At 42.7% G+C, this 20,139-nt stretch overlaps 2 protein-coding genes across 2 annotated transcripts; both read right to left on the reverse strand.

Annotated features, from left to right (window-relative positions):
- Positions 1-872: 872 nt before the first annotated feature.
- nebl (nebulette) lies at positions 873-10,055 on the reverse strand. Its single transcript, XM_064943232.1, has 7 exons — positions 9,564-10,055; positions 9,349-9,443; positions 8,767-8,851; positions 4,703-4,810; positions 3,341-3,515; positions 2,793-2,887; positions 873-2,332 (listed from the first exon to the last, which is right to left on the reverse strand). The coding sequence occupies exons 1-7, from the start codon at positions 9,630-9,632 to the stop codon at positions 2,156-2,158; spliced, it is 804 nt and encodes a 267-aa protein (XP_064799304.1). The 5' UTR covers positions 9,633-10,055; the 3' UTR covers positions 873-2,155.
- Positions 10,056-10,147: 92 nt separating this feature from the next.
- dnajc1 (DnaJ (Hsp40) homolog, subfamily C, member 1) lies at positions 10,148-18,319 on the reverse strand. Its single transcript, XM_064943220.1, has 12 exons — positions 18,009-18,319; positions 17,086-17,187; positions 16,228-16,274; positions 15,781-15,946; positions 15,239-15,336; positions 14,897-14,990; positions 14,157-14,256; positions 13,686-13,858; positions 13,172-13,291; positions 12,945-12,993; positions 10,936-11,429; positions 10,148-10,648 (listed from the first exon to the last, which is right to left on the reverse strand). The coding sequence occupies exons 1-12, from the start codon at positions 18,162-18,164 to the stop codon at positions 10,580-10,582; spliced, it is 1,668 nt and encodes a 555-aa protein (XP_064799292.1). The 5' UTR covers positions 18,165-18,319; the 3' UTR covers positions 10,148-10,579.
- Between the last annotated feature and the right edge of the window lie 1,820 nt (positions 18,320-20,139).

Below are 20,139 nucleotides of genomic sequence, written 5' to 3' on the forward strand. Positions count from 1 at the left end.
ATCGCAGATGCTCGTTGGCGCGCGCGAGCAGTGTGGGTGCAAAAATTAAATAACATGGATTCCTAAATTTATTTTGCGACACTCGCGCACCCAACGTGTCCAGTCTAGTCAGCATGTAACACTGTAATATTGTATTTTATACATTTGTTGGTAATGTTGGCAATAGAACAAGCTTTCATATGATGCCCACCTGTCCCAGACTGGATTTATAATGCACTGTTTTTCGATTGTGAAAATAACAGTAATTGTGTGATGACGGGGATGCAGGGTTGTTGCCCAAACAAAACAACTGCATGTGTGCTTGCTCTATTTCAACGGCACAGCTAGGAGAGTTCAAAAAAGCACAATAGTTGAAGACTCAAGTCATAAAAGTGGATTGAAATTACTTAGGAATTGTGCACACTTGAGGTGTGTGGCCACTTGGAGACACCAGTTACTCTCACTCAAACCCTTATTTTCTTATGTTTCACCTACCCTACATCTTACAGGAATATTCTTATGTTACTGAATGTATCTAGAGTATTTTCTGATTTCGCCATCAACAAATGTGTTGAATGTGAACTGTTGTCCACATTTTTGGTCCAATAATTTCCCCATAATCTCAAAACTGTTCCCTTTCAATTGCTACCATGGTTATGCATTTTCATGTAGCCCTATCCATATAGACCCATTCCCACGAGTGTAAAGAGGTTAAGGGCTCTTCTATGTGCAGTTACTGCAACAGCTTGCTGGCAGGTGCTCCTGATGTCCTGTGTGCTAAAATTAGCCGTATGTACACCAAAATAACCACATGGAAATTGTGTATCAGTCATCTTTCATTTATTTTAAAGGTAGGGAAACTATTAAACAAGAAAACACTTCATGTTAATACATTTAACATTTATCTGCAAACCTTTTGCCTGCATTTGAATTGAAGACATGGAATCGAAGACGTGCGAGTGACAGGTTGCATACAGTAGCTTGACATTACGTACTGGAATTTTGTCATGTTTACAACTTTAGATTTGAAGATGGAACACTCAAATTGTTAACATACTTTGTAGTGCACACACTGCTGTGAATAGAACATGTTATATACTATCAGCACACAAATGACAGTTACATTCATTTTTAAACATGTACAGAATTTGAATCTTTACTTGTTCATATATTTCCAAAAACATTATTTCAATTGCTATTACCACTTGTATATTCTGATGTAAATCATCACCATACAGAGGCTTCGAGTGTCATGGTGCATCTTATCTACATAAGTCAGTCAGACCCAGTATACACTCAGGTTGTACAACTACTGTTGGGCTAGATTCTATCATTAGCGAAACCAAAATCAGCATAGCAGTCATAGCGGCTCCTTGTGTTACCTTATCGCAGACGCTGACATGTTTAAATGTTATTTTTACCCCGTTTTCTCCCCAATTTCTTGGTATCCAATTGGTAGTTACAGTCTTGTCTCATCGCTGCAACTCCCGTACGGATTAGGGAGAGGCGAAGGTCGAGAGCCATGTGTCCTGCGAAACCCAACCAAGCCACACTGCTTCTTGACACAATGCCCACTTAACCCGGAAGCCGCACCAATGTGTCAGACGAAACACCATACACCTGGCGACCGTGTCAGCGTGCCCAGCCAACCACAGGAGTCGCTAGTGCGCAATGGGACAAGGGCATCCCTGTTGGCTCAACCCTCCCCTAATCCGGACGACGCTGGGCCAATTGGGCACCACCCCATAGGTCTCCCGGAATCGAACCGAGAATCTCTAGTGGCACAGCTAGCACTGTGATGCAGTGCCTTAGACCACTGCGCCGGTCACTGACATTTGATGCAATGAAACCACACACAACTTTATATCATGTTCTATCTACACCTTGACTAGACTGATAGGCTATAAATCACCCCATCAAAACGAACATGAAAACATGCACTAGCCCCTGTCAATATTTCTATCGCGGTAGGGATAATAAGAAAAGGAGTGGTTGGTGACACAAAAGCAGCCGCTCACCGATTTGTCATCTTATACCGCAGTTATACACTATGCGGATGTTGGCCAATGAGGGTTTACACTCGATCTGATTGAATTGAGGCCTTCAATTATTTTTGTGCAGACAAACAGTTGTACAACTTGAGTGTGTTCCAGGCCTTGAGTTAGTTTGGTAAGCCTTAGTGGAGACCCTCTATGTAGTTACCAGGGAGCATCCCAGACCTGCCAGTCCTTTGCACCGTGCCGTACACCCAACCCCCATCAATGGGCTGCACGCTGTGGATGATGTCACCGTCCCGAAACGATACCTCATCCGTGTCTTGGCTCACGTAATCGTAGAGGGCTCTGTACACACTCTGTGGCAAGATAGCACCAAGGTGAGACAACAGCTACATCCCAAATGGCACTTTATTCCTTAATATTGCACTACTTTTGACCAAAGTAGTGCACTAAATAGGGAAAAGGGTGCCAATTGGGGACTCTACCCAGTCGGGGTGCAAAAACACATCAACTGAAACAGTAGGCTATGTTTGACCAGACTCACTATTGATGTCAACACAACCTGTTCTGGGCTGGCTGGCAAATTTTATTTTCATATGAACCTTTCCAGCATGGTTCCAGCAACTATTGTTTATGCGTAACCATGCTTGCCCAGTACAGTTTGGTCTGGCTCATCAAGTGTGAAAGGATATATTTATTAGGATGCATGATGCTGATTTCTATTGTCAAGAGCAAACACTCTTTGTATCACTGATGCCTGTCACAGACTTGATTGATTGCTAGATAAATGACTACTATATTAATAGATTAATTCACCTGCAGAGACCGTAAGGAGTGCATACTGGTCTGGTGCATGTAGCTGTGCCCCTGGACGTGTCCACTGGGGTAGTACGCGCCTGGCAGCACAGGAGCTGCAAAGACACACCGCAGACAGTCTGTTACAGTAGACACTATTGGTTCAGTTGTTGCCTAAACACGGGGCTGACTCCATTATCCAGCAGCATGCTAAGACTAACCCAATATTGATGGCTATCTAACTGTTGGCTGCTGCTGCGGCTACAAATACCAAGGAAATTTGAATATTTTGTTTGTTACTGTGATTCATCATGAACAATTTGAACCCAAGACAACAACTTAAAAACGTGATATGGTTGAAGGGCTCCCTTGTAAAAGAGACCTTGGACTCAATGGGATTCCACCCTGCATGAATAAAGATTAAATATAAAGTTAGACTCAGGATTATGACCTCATCATAAATAGCAGGCCAACTTCCTGCTTACAGAAAATAAAAAAATAAAAAACCCAGACCAAACCTCAAGACCCAGACATCAAAAATAAAATGTCTATACAAGATTAAAACCCACCTACGATGACACCAGGCCTCCGGGCCATCTCCACTATGTACTGGCGCACACCCTTGTGCCCTGTATTTTCTGTTCGGACGTTTTGACGCAACTGGCCACGCACAAGGTAAGGTGCATGAACACCATGTGTGACTCCTTGTGGGCCCATCACCTCAAAGTCCTTGTGGTATTTCACCTGCAAGAGACACAGACAAGTTTACATGCTATCAGTGTATTCTGAGGACACATTAAATTAACCAGGGTTAATTATTTTTATTGGTATAATAGGAAACTGTGTGAAACAGTCAGATTATGCATCAGCTAAATATGCACATTTTGTTTTTAGGAAACACTGACAAATGTGTGGATCCAGACAACATATTTCCTAAGTAAACTGTTTCTAACTACTTTAGTGCATGTGGGTTAAAAAAAAAACACGCCAGCCTAGAGGGGTATGAATGCCTTCTGGAGGCGATGTAGGCTAGAGTACCACTCTTCATATTTTCAGGCATGGTGGTGGCTGAATCATGTTATGGGTATGCTCGTCATCGGCATAATAAAAAGAAACAGAATAGAGCAAAGGCAAAATCCTAGAGTAAAACCTGGTTCAGTCAGCTTTCCAACAGACACTGGGAGACAAATTCACCTTTCAGCAGGACAATATATTTGTTATTTATTTAACTAGGCAAATCAGTTAAGAACAAATTCTTATTTACAACGACGGTCTAACCCGGACGACGCTAGGCCAATTGTGCACCGCCCTATGGGACTCCCAATCACAGCCGGTTGTGATACAGCCTGGAATTGAACCAGGGTCTGTAGTGATGCCACTAGCATTGAGATGCAGTGCCTTAGACCGCTGTACCACTCAGAAGCCCAATAACCTAAAACACAAGGCCAAATATACACTGGAGTTGCTTACCAAGACAACATTGAATGTTACATTTACAATTTTGGCTTGAAAATCTACAGTATGGCAAGACTTGGAAATGGCTGTCTAGCAATGACCAACAACCATCTTGACAGATCTTGAATAATTTTAAGAATAATGTGCAAATTTCCAGGTGTGCAAAGCTCTGACTTACCCAGAAAGACTCAAAGCTGTAATCATTGCCAAAGGTGATTCTTACGTAAATTATATTTCTGTATTTATTTATTTTTTGCAAAAATGCCTAAATACATGTTTTCACTTAGTCATTATGGGGTATTGTGTGTAGATGGGAGGGAAAAATATATAAATGTAAACCCTTTTGAATTCAGGCTGTAACACAACAAAATGTGGCATATGTCAAGGGGTATGAATACTTTCTGAAGGCACTGTACGTATAGCTCCCAACTCATTTCCTCCCTCCGGTGGATGGGCAAAGAGACACTTGAACCTACATTACTGATCTGATCCTGGGCTCGTCGTAGTCTCTGCAGCTCAGGAGTGTCCAGCACAAATTTGAAGCCTCGTCCTTTGCTCTCCTCAAAGTCTTTCTTGTACTTCACCTGCAGATTGGGGAGAGCTTGAGCGGTTAGCTGTGAAATGTATACAGTTACTATACTCTCTCAGTGCAACACCCCTTGTCTCTAACTCCAGTATCCCAGTATACAGTTACTATACTCTCGCAGTGCAACACCCCTTGTCTCTAACTCCAGTATCCCAGTATACAGTTACTATACTCTCTCAGTGCAACACCCCTTGTCTCTAACTCCAGTATCCCAGTATACAGTTACTATACTCTTGGATGGAAAGTCAATAATAAGGTATTCTATCAAACAATGACAGTGCAACACCCCCTGTCTCTAACTCCAGTATCCCAGTCCATAGGCACACTTGGTAACAAGTATTTCCCAAAATCTTTGGGTTAACGCACTTCAGTAGATTGTAACAAGCCTAGGCAAAGGCCATTAATTATACTATTATTCAACCATGCAGTCTCCAAAACCAATGCCAAGAGAGACTATGGCCGTAATTCAACCCGAACACGCTTTGTTGTCCTAAAACTAGAAAAGCACGAATACATGCTGTCCATTTACTGTAATTTATGTACATTTCCGTAGTCCTTTACACTCGTATACAGGTTGAAAATGGCAGATTTGGGCACTTATCAGTGCGTAAATTGGAACGCAGTGGCTGTCTTAACACCCTATAAATTACCTCAGAGCTCAGGCTCACAGCGCTGTATGGGTTTTGACTGACAGCTGTAAACAACAATAATGATCCTGTGATTGGCGGGGATGCCGGGTTGTTTTTCAAACTAAACAACTAGGCTACAAGTTTGTTCCTGTAGTTCCTCAATGGCACAGCTAGGAGAACTCCAAAAAGCACCTTATAAACTCAGCAAAAAAAAAGAAACGGACCAGTGATCGGAGGGCAATGAGAGGACGTTTCTTTTTTTAATGAGTTTAGTAGAAGACTCTTGTGCATTGAAATGGCTTAGGAACTGTGCACATTTTGGAGAGGTGTGTGGCCACTTCGAGATACCAGTTAGTCCTCTCACCCAAACCCTTGTCATTTTGTCTTATGCTGCACCCATATTATTATCATGTTACAGTATGTAAACAGAGTATTTTCAGATTTTGTTGTCAAAAAGTACAGTAAATGTCAAATGCACATCAAATCAACATTGCAATTTTTGGATTCAGTCTTGTCAGGTGAACTGTTGTGTCCTCAACAATCTCCAAAGTGTTAGTGAGCGTTACTCCTTTGCCAAGATAATCTATCCACTTGACAATTGTGGCATAGCACGAAGCTGATTAAATAGAATGATCATTATACAGGTGCACCTTGTGCTGGACACAAAAGCCTACTCTAAAATGTGCAGTTTTGTCACACAACATATTGCCACGTCTGAAGGATTGTCATGCTGAATGCAGGAATGTCCACCACCGCTGCATCCAGTCAATCTAATGTTAAACTCTCTACCATAAGCAGCCTCCAAAGTCGTTCTAGAAAATTTGGCAGTACGTTTAACTGGCCTCACAACCGCAGACCACCGTGTAACCACGCCGGCCCCGGACCTCCACATCCGGCTTCTTCGCCTGTGGAATGTCTGAGACCAGCCACCCAGACAGCTGATGAAATCTCTGTCTGTAATAATACCCCTCTGGGAAAAAAAAAAACTCATTCTGATTGGCTGGCTCCCCAGTGGATGGGCCTATGCCCTTCCAGGCCCACCCATGGCTGCGGCCCTGCCCAGCAATGTGAAATCCATAGATCAGGGCCTAATGAATGTATTTCAATTGATTGATTTCCTTATATGAACAGTAACTCAGTAAAATCGTTGACATTGTGTTTATATTTCTGTTCAGGATACAGTGCATTCGGAAAGTATTCAGACCCTTGACCTTTTCCACATTACAGCCGTACTCAAATTGATTAAATCGTTTTTTTCCTCATCAATCTACACACAATAACCCATAATGACAAAGTAAAAAATCTGTTTTTAAACAAATTTATAAAACTGAAACATCACACATGTATTCAAAACCTTTGTCCTGTTGTCCCGTTGTCAGGTGAACCTTCACCCTAGTCTGAGGTCCTGAGCGCTCTGGAGCAGATTTTCATCTAGGATCTCTCTGTAATTTGCTCCGTTCATCTTTCCCTCGATCCTGACTAGTCTCCCATTCCCTGCTGCTGAAAAACATCCCCACAGCATGATGTGCCATCACCTTGCTTCACCTTAGGGATGGTGCCAGGTTTCCTCCAGACGTGACGCTTGGCATTCAGGCCAAAGAGTTCGATTTTGGTTTCATCAGACCAGAGAATCTAGTTTCTCATGGTCTGAGAGTCTTTAGGTGCCTTTTGGTAAACTGTCATGTGTCTTTTACTGAGTGGTTTCCGTCTGGCCACTCTACCATAACGTCCTGATTGGTGGAGTGCTGCAGAGATGGTGGTTCTTCTGGAAGGTTCCCCCATCTCCATAGAGGAACTCTGGAGCTCTGGCAGAGTGACCATCGGGTTCTTGGTCACCTCCCTGTGACCATTGGGTTCTTGGTCCTTCTCCCCTGAGGTGACCAAGGCCCTTCTCCCCGATTACTCAATTTGGCCAGGCGGCCAGCTCTAGGAAGAGTCTTGGTGTTTCTTCTTCCATTTAATGATGGAGGTCACTGTGTTCTTGGAGACCTTCAATGCTCTGAGCTCTATGACCTCATGGCCTGGTTTTTGCTCTGATATGCACTGTCAACTGTGGGACCTTATATAGACAGGTGTGTTCCTTTCCAAATTATATCCAAACAATTGAATTTACCACAGGTGGACTCCAACTTGTAGAAACATCTTGAGCATTATCAATGGAAACAGGATGCACCTGAACTCAATTTCCAGTCTTATAGGGTCTGAATACTTATGTAAATACAGTATTACGTTTTTTTTTTCACATTGTCATTATGGTGTATTATGTGTAGTTTTAACCCATTTTAGAATAAGGCTGTAACGTAACAAAATGTGGAAAAATACAAGGGGTCTGAATACTTTCCCAATGTACTGTATATACCAATTTATTCTGGAAGAATATAACTTAAAAATGCCTCATGAGCTTAGTTGAATTATCATACCCCATCAAAACCCCCAAATATAAGCTTGTTTTAAGCCATTCTTTGAAAACAATGTATTTGTAAACAAATACTGTATAGCCTCAACACATTGTTAAAACTATAATGTTGATGTCATGGATGGTCAGTCTGAGCATCCATAGCTCTGTCTATACATTTGAGAGTGGTTACATTGCTCCAGGCTTATCTCAGCTGTTTACCAAAAGAGTGGCAGATTGCGCCTTTAACCTGAGGGTATTTAAAGGGCATTGTCCCCTAGACAGATTCAATAGATACATAAGTCAACCTTATTGATTAAATGCTCTGTTAGTCAGAAGCCAACACCCGATGCTAAAATATGCTTCTTGACACTGTTACATAAAGCGCTGTCTCCATAGAAGGGACGGGAAACCTTCTATGTAAAATATCTAGAGGTCAGCTTTTGTCAAGCATAGTGGAAGTGAGTCTTGAGTAGGGAATAGTGCCAGGAACCCTCAAGTGTGAGATGGCAGCACAAAGTGCATGGGCAGGTGGAGAAGCCAGGGGGATCCTTCAGCAGCCAGCAGAGTTGAGCGCTAGCTCATTCCCCCTCATCCTGGGCTGTTTTCAAATCGGAAGCAAACGGAGCAGGGCCTACCTGCATTTTTCCAATAAGAAATGCTTGTTTACCTTTTGTTGCAACCCATTAAGCTACCCAATGAATACACCCCCATAACGTCACACCTTGTTACATGTGCAGGCAAATTAAACTGCGTAGTTTCACTCCCCTCCATTCAATCCACTCCACGACTATATTGAATTAATATATTGATTGAAAAACAACTTTATGGTCACAATTGTTTTTGATTGTCATATTTTTTGGCACACAGATTTTAAATGTAAGAGGGAATAATGCTGGTTCAAAAGGCAAAGGTGTGTATACTGCATACCTGACTCTGAAGCTCACTTTGCTGTCTCAGTCGAAGGTTCTCAGGAGTATCTGCAACAATGGTGAATGACTGCTTTGGATAGTGCCTGCAAGGATGTTATAAATATGTTTACTATATCTTTAAATCTTATCCGAGTTGCCACAACTGAATTTACTTCAAAATTAAAGTGATTCAATTGTATTTTATTCTATAAGGACAGTGGGAATGAGTGAATCCGTGCACTGTTTTCGGCTCCCACACAAGTGATTTTTAGCCTAACAAAGCGACAGAGGAAGACCATGTTGGTTGAAACATCGTTTGCCATTTATCGTTAAAAAGCTCTGTAAAGTTTCACTTGTGGGAGCAACAAACCGTTTGCAGACAACACTAGTTCCTTAATCTGGGTCTGGGAAACCGACTTTAGGGTAAACCAATTACACCTGTAATATTTACCAACAACATTATTCAAATGACCTGAATAGAACACACCTATTAAAACTACAATACAGCACAAAAGTACATAGAGGGTTTCTCAAAGACAGCAGTTGGTGAAAATTCAGTAGGGAAATACCATTTGGAGGCTAAGGGAACAACACGACTCACGAATTACAGTAGGGCTTCTTTTCATAGCCTTTGTAGTTCTTCATGTTGAGAGTCATCCTGCAGACCTCACAGTGGAAACATCCTTTGTGCCAATACTGCATAAGAGTGTCAATACAAAGGCAAAACCATCAGATATCTCAAAAAGACACCCATTAGTACGTTCATCAGAGGTAGTCCTAAAATGACAACAACACAGACAGTTCAGCAGGTCTCACCTTATCCAGGCAGTTGACTTTCTCTGTGGCATAAACAATTTTCCCACAGCGCGCACAATGAGGATTCATATTCACCAAATTAGTCTGACTTCAAAACTCAAAAGATAAGGAGTACTAACACAGTAAACACAGGCTGTGTAGCAGTGTGGGTGTTGACTCTTGGAGGATTATCAAAGCACTGCCTCGGTAGGGAGGGAGGTGGACATAACATTTCCCCCCTGCCTAGACTACCTCTGAATCACACTTGAAACCTGCCCAATTTCATGATGTACAATGATTCAGGTCAGACTACATGCCTATACAGAAGGTGAATTCACCAATTTGTAAGTCGCTCTGGATAAGAGCGTCTGCTAAATGACTTAAATGTAAATGTATACATTTAAAAAAAAGATAAATAGTATACTGTAAAGTCTAAATACCCCAATAAAAATGGCCTATTCTGTACTTTTGCCTCCTTCATTAGGTACTTACTCAACCCCATATTCATATGTCTTCGAAAAATTTCTACATTTTCATATCTTACTTTTCGTTCAAACATAGTACATTGACGCATTACACTAAAATGGGTCTCAAAGACATTGTCATCCATGTAAATAAATAAAACAGTTTATTTCCTCATCTCAAAGAAGTTATATTCAGTACATGTGTGAATTCAAATGACAGCGCAAAGCAGAAGTCAAAACATATTGAAGTACAAAAAAAAGTATAGACGTTTTTTGTTGGTGCTTTGAATCCTCACATAGCAGTTCAGAGGCTGGATGGCATGCTTTGGGTGGAGCTAAGGCACATGACAGACATGAGGATGGCCCTTCCCCCTGCTCCTCTCCCTGTCCTGTTCACAGATCTGAAGGAACTGGACAGGTAAAAGCAATATGGCCCAACAATATGCAATGTGGATTTTTTCACTATATTGCCTTCATCTATCCAGGCTTTTCAGATCACATTGAAGTGGATAGTAGCTAAGGAAAGGGACTAGGAGCCAGAAAGTGATTTCAAGATGGCCGTCCTTGGCGGAGTCAGCTCTTGGCCTGCTTCCTTTTCAGCACCAGCTCAGCCAAAAGTTTGTAACGTATCATACACTCCTCCTGAAAAATAAGTAGGGGAAAAGGTTATAGGTCTGTCACCATCCAAAATTATATCACGTTTACCATCTCAACTATTCATGACAATTTAAGTTGGGTTCTTTCCATGTTAATTCTACCTACCTACCGCTAACAAATCTCATCAAAATTTGTCTTGAAATTAGACATAACACCACAGACAATATAGATTATATAGATAGATAAACTGTACACACACACGACAAAAACTGGGGTCGACCAAATGTTTTGACACACCCTGCAATATTGCATTGTGGGGGACCAGCTCTCACCTTGCTCTTCCCGGGCACCACCTTGGCAATCCTGTCCCAGCGTTCCGTGGTGCCTCGCGGGTACTGCTGCAGGGCCAGCTCCAGAAGCTTCTGCTGGTTCTGGGTCCAGACGTCGTCAGCCGCCGCGGCCTTCTCCTTGGAGGGTTGTGGGACCGAGGAGGTGGGCGGACTCTGCTCCTCCTCGCTGTCCTCGGTGGCAACTGTGGGGTCGAAGTCCCTCTGTCTGCGCCCCTTGGCTTTCTCCTCGCCCCCCACCCCTCCACCCCCAGTCTTTCTGCCTCTCCTCCTGACACCTCCTGCTTGGATGCCCTCTCCTTCATCCCCTCCTCCACTGGGCTCCATCCACTCTGCTGTGGCTGCTGCCAGAGGCTGGGGTTGCGGGTGTTCTCGCTGGGTCATGACGCTATCGGGTACAGCTCCGGCCCCAGCTTTGGATCCCTTTCCTGAGAGTGCTGCGCTGCCCTGAGCCTTGAGCTCCGAGAGCTTCACCAGCCCTGCATCAGAGAGGTAGAAGTTAAAATGCTGCCCCTCTGGAGATAAAGTTGGTTACAGTATTTGGATAGTCCCATATACACCTTTCCATGACAATCCAACCAGGTGAAAGCTAGAATCCTTATTATCGTTGTTAAATCCACTTCAATCAGTGTAGATGAAGGAGAGGTGGAGGGTAAAGAAGGATTTTTAAGCCTGGAGACAATTGAGACATGGATTGTGTACCATTTAAACAGTGAATGGGCAAGACAAAAGATTTAAGTGCCTTTGAACAGGGTATGGTGGTAGTAGGTGCCAGGCGCACCGGATTGTGTCAAGAATTGCAACGCTGCTGGGTTTTTCATGCTCAACTGTTTCCTGTGTGTATCAAGAATGGTCCATCACCCAAAGGCCATCCAGTCCAACATGGCAAAACTGTAGAAAGCATTAGAGTCAACATGGGCCAGCATCCCTGTGGAACGCTTTCGATACCTTGTAGAGTCCACGCCCTGACGAATTGAGGCTGTTCAGAGGGCAAAAGGGGGGTGCAGCTCAATATTAGGAAGTTGTTCTTAATGTTTTATACATGTGTAGATGATCATACTAACAACAAACTATCTGTTGATAAGCAACTGCTTGGAATGATTAGGTTTAGAATTGAGGTTAGGATAATGCAAAGCGTCACATCTGGAGGAAACCTGGCACCATCTCTACGGTGAAGCATGGTGGTGGCAGCATTGTGCTGTGGGGATGCGTTTCAGCGGCATGGACCTGGAGACTAGTCAGGATCGAGGGAATGGACAGAGCAAATTACAGAGAGATCCTTGATGAAAATCTGCTCCAGAGCACTCAGGACCTCAGACTAGGGCGAAGGTTCACCTTCCAACAGGACAACGACCCTAAGCACACAGTCAAGACAACGCAGGAGTGGCTTTCACTCCAACAGATTCATGTGAGCAAATGGTATTTGGATAGTCCCATATACACCTGCTCTTTCCATGACAATCCGATCAGGTGATTAATTTGATGCATATTGAGAAGAATGTCCTTGAGTGGCCCAGGCAGGGCCCGGACTTGAATCCAATTGAACATCTCTAGAGAGACCTGAAAATGTTATTCAATTCAAAAGGGGATTTGATTTGAAAATAACTGTGCAGCGTCGCTCCCCATCCAACCTGACAGAGCTTGAGAGGATCTGCAGAGAAGAATGGGAGAAACTCCCCAAATACAGGTGTGCCAAGCTTATAGCGTCATCAGCTGTAATCGCTGCCAAAAGGTGCTTCAACAAAGTACTGAGTAAAAGGTCTGAATACTTATGTAAATGTGGTATTTCAGTTTAGAAAAATCTAAAAACCTGTTTTTGCTTTGTCATTATGGCGTATTTATTGTGTGTAGCTTGAGGAAAAAAATACTATTTAATCCATATTAGAATAAGGCTGTAACGTAACAAAATGTGGAAAAAGTCGAGGGGTCTGAACACTTTCTGAATGCACTGTTTATACTGTGAAAAATCAAGTAAAAATAATAAGCCCATTTACCTGATGTGTTGGTTTGACCGTCTTTAACTTGTTTGACTTTTGCAGTAACCTGCAAAGGATCACAATATTTAGCATATTTCATTGATACTCTATGATGAGCGCAAGCTAGTAGTCTCCTAAATTTCCAAACACAAATGTTAATTTTGCCATATATTTGCCTAGGACTGACAAAACATTCACATCCATCTGAGTTTTCCATGCACCACCCATTCCCAATGTAGACTGACATCTGTCACCGATCTTCCTAGTTCGTGTGCGATCTTCTCCCAGCGACCAGGTGTACCCCCAGGGAACTTGGCCATACTCCTTGTCAGAAGAGTGATGTCCTCTTCTGACCACTCAGGTGCCTGAGGAAACAACAAACAAGACTAGATCATATAAATTCCAAATAAGGCCATTGTGGCTTACGGTGGTCTAAGGCTGAAAAACTCCAGAAACTTGACCAAAATTCTGATTTTTCAGCAATCTCTGTTGGAGGAAAACCCATTTTTGTTGAACATTCTTTAACAATGACCATCTAAAATCTATTCCATTTGGCATGTTGCCTCATGCAATTTGCCTCACTTGATCATAGAACTAGAATCTATTTGACATATCAAACTATGGTAACTTCCCAGTTACACCTACAAATGGCAAATAAAACGTGATCTTTATAATCCATTTTGCCTGAATTAAAAGTGCAGAGCTTTGGTAATGTCGTGGAACAAATCCTTTCGCAGCAGGAAAATATTACGGACCCACCTTTTTCTTCTGAGACTTCTTATCCTCTAGCCAGTCATCCATCTGGTCTTCGATCTCCTCGATGGACGTTCCCTGGTCGTATACTGGTGAGTAGGCACTGTCTGCGACCTTGAGCGAAGGCTCATAAACGGGGAACTCAAACTTCGGCTTCTTCACTTTGGGTCGTTTCTCTTCTGTGGAATGACAAGTGAGGATTGGGATAAGACAAGCACATCTACAAAACATGGCGAGGGTAAATGCAACTGATGTATTGTAGTTCCTGAATGATTACAGGAAAAGTATTTCGCTATAGAAATTAAATGTCATTATTTCCTATTTCATTTGATGCATCTAACCTTTATTTTACCAGGCAGGTTAATAAATGTAAAAAATAAACATTTTTTCAATAAAGACCAGGCAAAAGTGAACAATTAAAGTCACAATTCAGCAGAAATGGTCTACTGGACGCAATAAAATACTACAAGTCCTTACTTATTGTTGTAGCTTCCTGTTCCTCCAGTGCCATGGCTTCCGCTTCCTCTTTCTCTCTGATTTTCATCTCCTTATAATCTTCGTAATACTGTTTGGCATCCTGTAACACAGGCAAAATGGATGACAATTGTCACTGGTGATATGGATAAGATCTTATGAAATTGCATCATTTATTTTACATTAATAAAGTTATAGAAACTGTGCAAGGGAATACATTCACTAGGCACTGTATATTTCAGGTCAAAATCAACATCCAGCTGGAGATTCCCATCTCCCTCACTAGCTTTAAGAACCAGCTGTCAGAGCAGCTCACAGATCACTGCACCTGTTCATAGCCCATCTGTATACAGCCCATCTATCTACCTCATCCCCATACTGTATTTATTTATTTAGCTCCTTTTGCACCACAGTATCTCTACTTGCACATCCATCTTCTGCACATCTACCATTCCAGTGTTTAATTGCCATATTGTAATTACTTCGCCACCATGGCCTATTTATTGCCTTAACTCCCTTATTTGCACTCACTGTATATAGACTTTTTTCCTACTGTATTATTGACTATGTTTTGTTCATTCCATGTGTAACTGTGTTGTTGTATGTGTCGAACTGCTATGCTTTATCTTGGCCAGGTCGTAGTTGCAAATGAGAACTTGTTCAACTAGCTTACCTGGTTAAATACAGGTGAAATAAAAAAATCCCGAGGTTAAGTAGTTTGGTTGAATGAGTTGTAGGATTACCTGGATGACATGGGGCAGGGACTTGACAGAGAGATACAGCCAGATGCTCAGCTTGAGTGGCAGGATATCCTGCCAATGAGGTTTGTCATGTGACCTGACAGGAAATGGACATATTAGGAACTGTGGCCATGTTTATTATTACATACAAACACATGAACAGGATAAATGACCAACATTCCAATGTGTTTTCCATGATATTTTCACATGTAAATAGCACTGGATTTCTACAACATTCAGTTCCGCCGTTTCAAAAGTCAGGCCTTCATTGGAACAGCAAATTATTCACCAATTGTCTATTTACATGTGAAATTAGAAATGTGTAGTGACAAAAGCTCAACTCACTTCTCAATTTTATCCTGTCCAACAAACCGTGATTCTTCAGCACTCTTGCTACTCATCTTTTTTTTCTTCTCCTTTTTCTTCTTGCTCAGAAGTTCATCCTAGTAAGAGAAGCACCATATGGGATAAAGAGGTCAGGTTATCAGTAGCCTACTTTGCTCACTCAAACACTCAGTTTTGTTTGCAGTGTACTTGATTGAAGGAAACCATTTTACTGCAAATAACTTACATTTATTCTATGGCAGATAGAGAAATATGGAATAATTCAATAAGTTGCATTTTGGACTATTTAAATGAGCATTGTGAATAGGACACATGAGTTAATGCAGTGGCCAAAGCTAAGAAACCCTGTCCTAAATTGCACCTGTACATTTCTGCTGTCCTACACAGAAAAAGGCTTTTATTCCCAGCAATAACTACCCCAGGGGGAAAAACAAGTGAAATGACTTGAATGAAAGCTGTGGAATGGTTAAAAACCACCTTCAATAACAGCTATTCAGTAAAGAACTAAGAGAAGGGTCAAAGGTCATGCACGGTCCCCTCACCAGCTGCTTCTCCAGGTAGATGGACCAGATGACTGCGTAGTGGCACACAGTGAGGATGAGGAAGAGCAGGAAGCCCAGCTCCCCATTGCTCATCTTCCTCACCCGCCTGTAGTAAAACACTGGCTGCCTCCAGTCCGGTAGCCCGTTGACCAGGACATCATTATACCTGTGGTTGGGAGGACCCAAAGCAATAGGTGGTGATGAGTGGTTTGAGGATTTCCCTGATAGTACATTTTAGGGGTGCCGACCCAAACCATACATAGGAAATACATACAAAGTGGACTATGGGGAATAACATGGTGAGAATATAGTATACATAATAAAAACAGAATACTAATGTTCTCAACAAAATTGTGTATGATAATATGAATTTGACAGACTCCTCCCACTTTCAGAAGGGACAACCCAAAGGGACAACCCAAAGCAGGAAGAAGTTGTAAAACAGACCTCTCTCTCCTCTCATCATCTTTCAGTACTTCATAGATGGCCACCAACTATGGGAGAAAATATGATCAGTAAGGCAATAGACAAATTACAATCAACTAATCAATCAGTTTAAGATTGCAGTGTATGAAAAGGACTATACCTCACCAACTAATTTTACTGCCATGAAACACTGCATATAAGTGTTTCACTTAAATACCTTTTCTAATGGCAGAATCTCTCTGTAAGGTGTCCACAGCTTACTTCCAAGATGTAGATCAAACAAGTTAAAGTTGGGCTTAAACTCTAAGGGATGAAACCACACTCCATGGTTTAGGGTGTCTGATGACTACACCAGTGGAGTGGAGCACAGGCTTTGTGGAAACGAGTGCCGACTACATTGATTCTCCCGAGGTCAATACTTCAAGAGATGCAAATTATGAAACGCCTACCTTGCAACCATGTTATTCCTCTGTAGTTACGTGCCTTTGTTTGCTGTAATCCATACTTCAATAAACGTTAATCAAATACAACCACCAAGTGTGTCACTGTTGAGATTTAACTGGCACATGGCGCAGAGTTGCCATCTTAGAGCAACAGCAATGAGTAAACAGTCAGTGGTAGTATTTGATTGAATTTATTGAAGTATGGATTTCAACAAACAAAGGCATGCAACTTCAGAGGACAAACATAGGTACACAATAGGCGTTTCATAATTTACATGTTTTGAAGTATTGACCTAGATTCCACAAAGCCTCGTCTCTGCTTTTCCCCCCCATTGGTGGAGTCTACAGAAACTTCCTTCACCGTGGAGTGAAGTTCAGTCCACCCCAAAAACATGGGGGACTAGGGAGTGTTCAGAAGGTGAGTGAGTGGGCTGACCTGTCTGAATTGGGTTTCAGCATTCTCGTCTTTGTTCTTGTCGGGATGCAAAGTGAGCGACAGCCTGCGATAGGCCTTTCTGATGTCCACTGACGAGGCATCCTGGAGTCAGGAGAGATGAACAGTAAAACTACACGTTCATGACACCTTTCAGAGGGTATTGTGTGGTGAGATATCACACAATCACCGGTTTATGGCAATAAATCAGTATGTATGCTCTCATTCTGCCTCCAATGTGGTGACTGACAACCCCCACGGCACCAGGGTCTAAGCTTCCCAATCCTATCCAGTGGACAGTAACCACCCCCGGGGCTAACACTTTCCACAAGGACATGGCATTCTGATGGGTCTGACTGGAGCATTGAAGGATGTCCATACGGTGGCCAACCCTCTGCCTCGAGAGATGCTGGGCATGCAGACTGTTGTTCCAGCCCTGCTTCAACACACCTCTTTCAGCTAATCAAGGTGCTGATGCACAGCTGAAACGGAGTAGTTGAATCGGATATGATAGAGTAGGGCTGGACCAAAAACATGCTCCAGTGCTGCACACTTTGGCTGGTGAAGCAACAGAGATCCTGCAAGTGTTCCTTGCAAGATGAAGAACTAACGATATTTACCCATTTTTAAATCAGTACCTCACTTGAGTGGAGGGAGGAATGGACAACTGAAAATGTGAAAAGAAACAAGCAACCTGACACGGCATGGTTTTGCTCCTCTCCCGGTACACGTAACTAGTAAACGTTAGCTAGTTAGCTAAAAAAAAAAAAAACTACAGCAGGCCCCGATATCGAAACAGATCCCTGAATGGCACAATGGCAAGCCGGCAAGCTACCTACTTAGCCCTTCAGGTTAGACAAACATTTACTAGCTAGCCAACGTTTATAGGTTACAAAAGAACTAACTTAACGATGACTTAACGTTACCTGTTCAACAGACAGGAATTCGTAAAAGTTTTGTTGAATTTCCTCCACCAGGTCGAACAGCTCAAGGTCTGAATCCCAGGCATGAGAGGGACTTGGGTTTGCAATAAAAATACTGACGGCAAGAATAAACGAGAGGCCCAATGAAGCTGGGGTCATTATGAGGCTTTGACAATGTTGGCGGTAATATTGCACCGCGAAATATATATAGATAAATTATTCTGTGATACAGCTAACGTGTCTAGCTACTACCCTTACAACTGGATGCTGCATATGCTAACAATTTGCTACATTTCCCACAATCCTCTGTTCTTTACCTTTTCCGGTTTCCTTCTATGGTATTATGGCGATCCGCAAACGTTCGTTAGAGGTCCACGCCGCTGTCTACTGTATGGGCTGTGTGCGCCAACGTTTCTGGGGTGTGAATTTTTCTTCACTAACCACGTTTCCATCCAAACTTATCATGCAGATGAATTACCTGACGCATGAAAAATGTCACGACCGGGTTGATGGAAATATGAAATGACGTTACAACTTTATAAATGCCGACAGACAATTTGTTCTTTCAATATTGTGGGATTTTTTTTGTGTCGGTAAATTGAATTGTGCGATAAATTATTATGCAGCCCACTCACTCACCATGTTATGAGCAAATATTGATGTAATAACCATCATATCAAAGTAAACTTGGGTGTCACGCAAGTGGAGCAGGGTCTAACATGCTGACCAGACCGCACATGTCGTGTGCGTGAGCATAGCAAAATAAATTTAGAAATCCATGTTATTTAATTATTGCACCCACACTGCTGGTGCGGGTCAACGAGCGTCTGCGATGCCAAGGGCTAAAATAGAAGTCATTCCTATTTCTGACGCAGATCGTGCTGAAAGTCCAGCCCCTCCCATCTCCTCATTGGTTTATAGAAGCAGGTATCCACTTGCCATCTCCTCATTGGTTATACCCACGTGGGTGATTGAAATACAAACTGTTTTGTCTGTCTTCATGGTAATACTATGAAAGATGCCAATCACCATATAAGTTCAAAGATGAAAAGTCTGGAAGGAGGAGAGATGACTAGAAATGATTCATTTGGCCGTTTTATGTGTGGATTAATTTGTCGGAGTAGCGGACCTTGTGCATTTCAGGTAAAATAACAACTCAATGTTTATATCCCAGGACAAATTAGCTAGCAACAGCAAGCTAGCTAAATAGGACAAATTAGCCGGCAAGTACAAGTTAATTGGCTAAATTGCCATACATGTTAAATGCTTTTCGACCTGTCCCCAAATTAATGTCATTGGTTCAGAGTTTGTTTTGATATTTTAACCTGCGTGTCGTGATCGCGTTTGGTGAAGGGGGACAAAATAAATGTATGCACTATAGCGCACGATGGCGCACGCGCGCAGCCGGTTTGGGTTCCGGCTAAGGCACTGCATCACAGTGCTAGAGGCATCACTACAGACCCTGGTTTGATCCCGGGCTGTATCACAACCGGCCGTGAATGGGAGTCCCATAGGGTGGTGCACAATTGGCCCAGCGTCGGGTTAGGCCGGTGTAGGCATCATTGTAAATCTGAATTTGTTCTTAACTGACTTGCCAAGTTAAATATAATATGTTGTGTGGTCCTCCCACTATGACTAGGGAAAGCATGCAGTTTATTAGGCTACAGATTAGGGGGGGGGGTTCTCAGATGGTTGAGGGGCAGCTCTTGGGGAACTGTGGGGGGTGGTCTTAGAGGGCAGGTGGCCTGGCGGTTGGGGGCTGGTGGCCTGGCGGTTGGGGGCTGGTGACCTGGCGGTTGGGGGCTGGTGGCTGATGGGTCGCTGGTTCGATTACCCGTTTTTGACCTTGTGGGAGATCTGTCAACATGCCCTTGAGCGTTGCGATGACCCTGGTTGCTTCTGAGTGTTGCTCTGGATGGGAATCTGTTAGATGACTAATGTGATGTAGAACTAATTGGTATAGGGCAATTGGGGACCCCAATTGCGGAACGTTTTGTTTTTTGCCTTACCACTACACAGCTGATTCAAAGAATGAACTCATCATCATGCTTTGATGATTTGAATTAGCGATGTAGTGCTAAGAAAAAAAACTAAACGTGCACCCCTTGGGGTCCCCAGGACCGGGTTTGGGAAA

Source organism: Oncorhynchus masou, chromosome 3 (genome assembly GCF_036934945.1).
Source record: "Oncorhynchus masou masou isolate Uvic2021 chromosome 3, UVic_Omas_1.1, whole genome shotgun sequence".
Lineage (NCBI taxonomy): Eukaryota > Metazoa > Chordata > Actinopteri > Salmoniformes > Salmonidae > Oncorhynchus > Oncorhynchus masou.

What these genes read in the sequence shown, in the direction of transcription:
- nebl (XM_064943232.1), bottom strand. Translation starts at nt 9,632, where the DNA reads ATGAATCCTCATTGTGCGCGCTGTGGGAAAATTGTTTATGCCACAGAG. An exon ending in AAGAAGCCCTACTGTAATTC is followed by an intron (nt 8,852 to 9,348) that starts GTGAGTCGTGTT and finishes ACATCCTTGCAG; the next exon opens with GCACTATCCAAAGCAGTCAT. An exon ending in GAGGCCTGGTGTCATCGTAG is followed by an intron (nt 2,888 to 3,340) that starts GTGGGTTTTAAT and finishes GTGTCTTTGCAG; the next exon opens with CTCCTGTGCTGCCAGGCGCG.
- dnajc1 (XM_064943220.1), bottom strand. Translation starts at nt 18,164, where the DNA reads ATGACCCCAGCTTCATTGGGCCTCTCGTTTATTCTTGCCGTCAGTATT. An exon ending in GGACAGGATAAAATTGAGAA is followed by an intron (nt 14,991 to 15,238) that starts GTGAGTTGAGCT and finishes ATTTCCTGTCAG; the next exon opens with GTCACATGACAAACCTCATT. An exon ending in TGGTGCCCGGGAAGAGCAAG is followed by an intron (nt 10,649 to 10,935) that starts GTGAGAGCTGGT and finishes CTTATTTTTCAG; the next exon opens with GAGGAGTGTATGATACGTTA.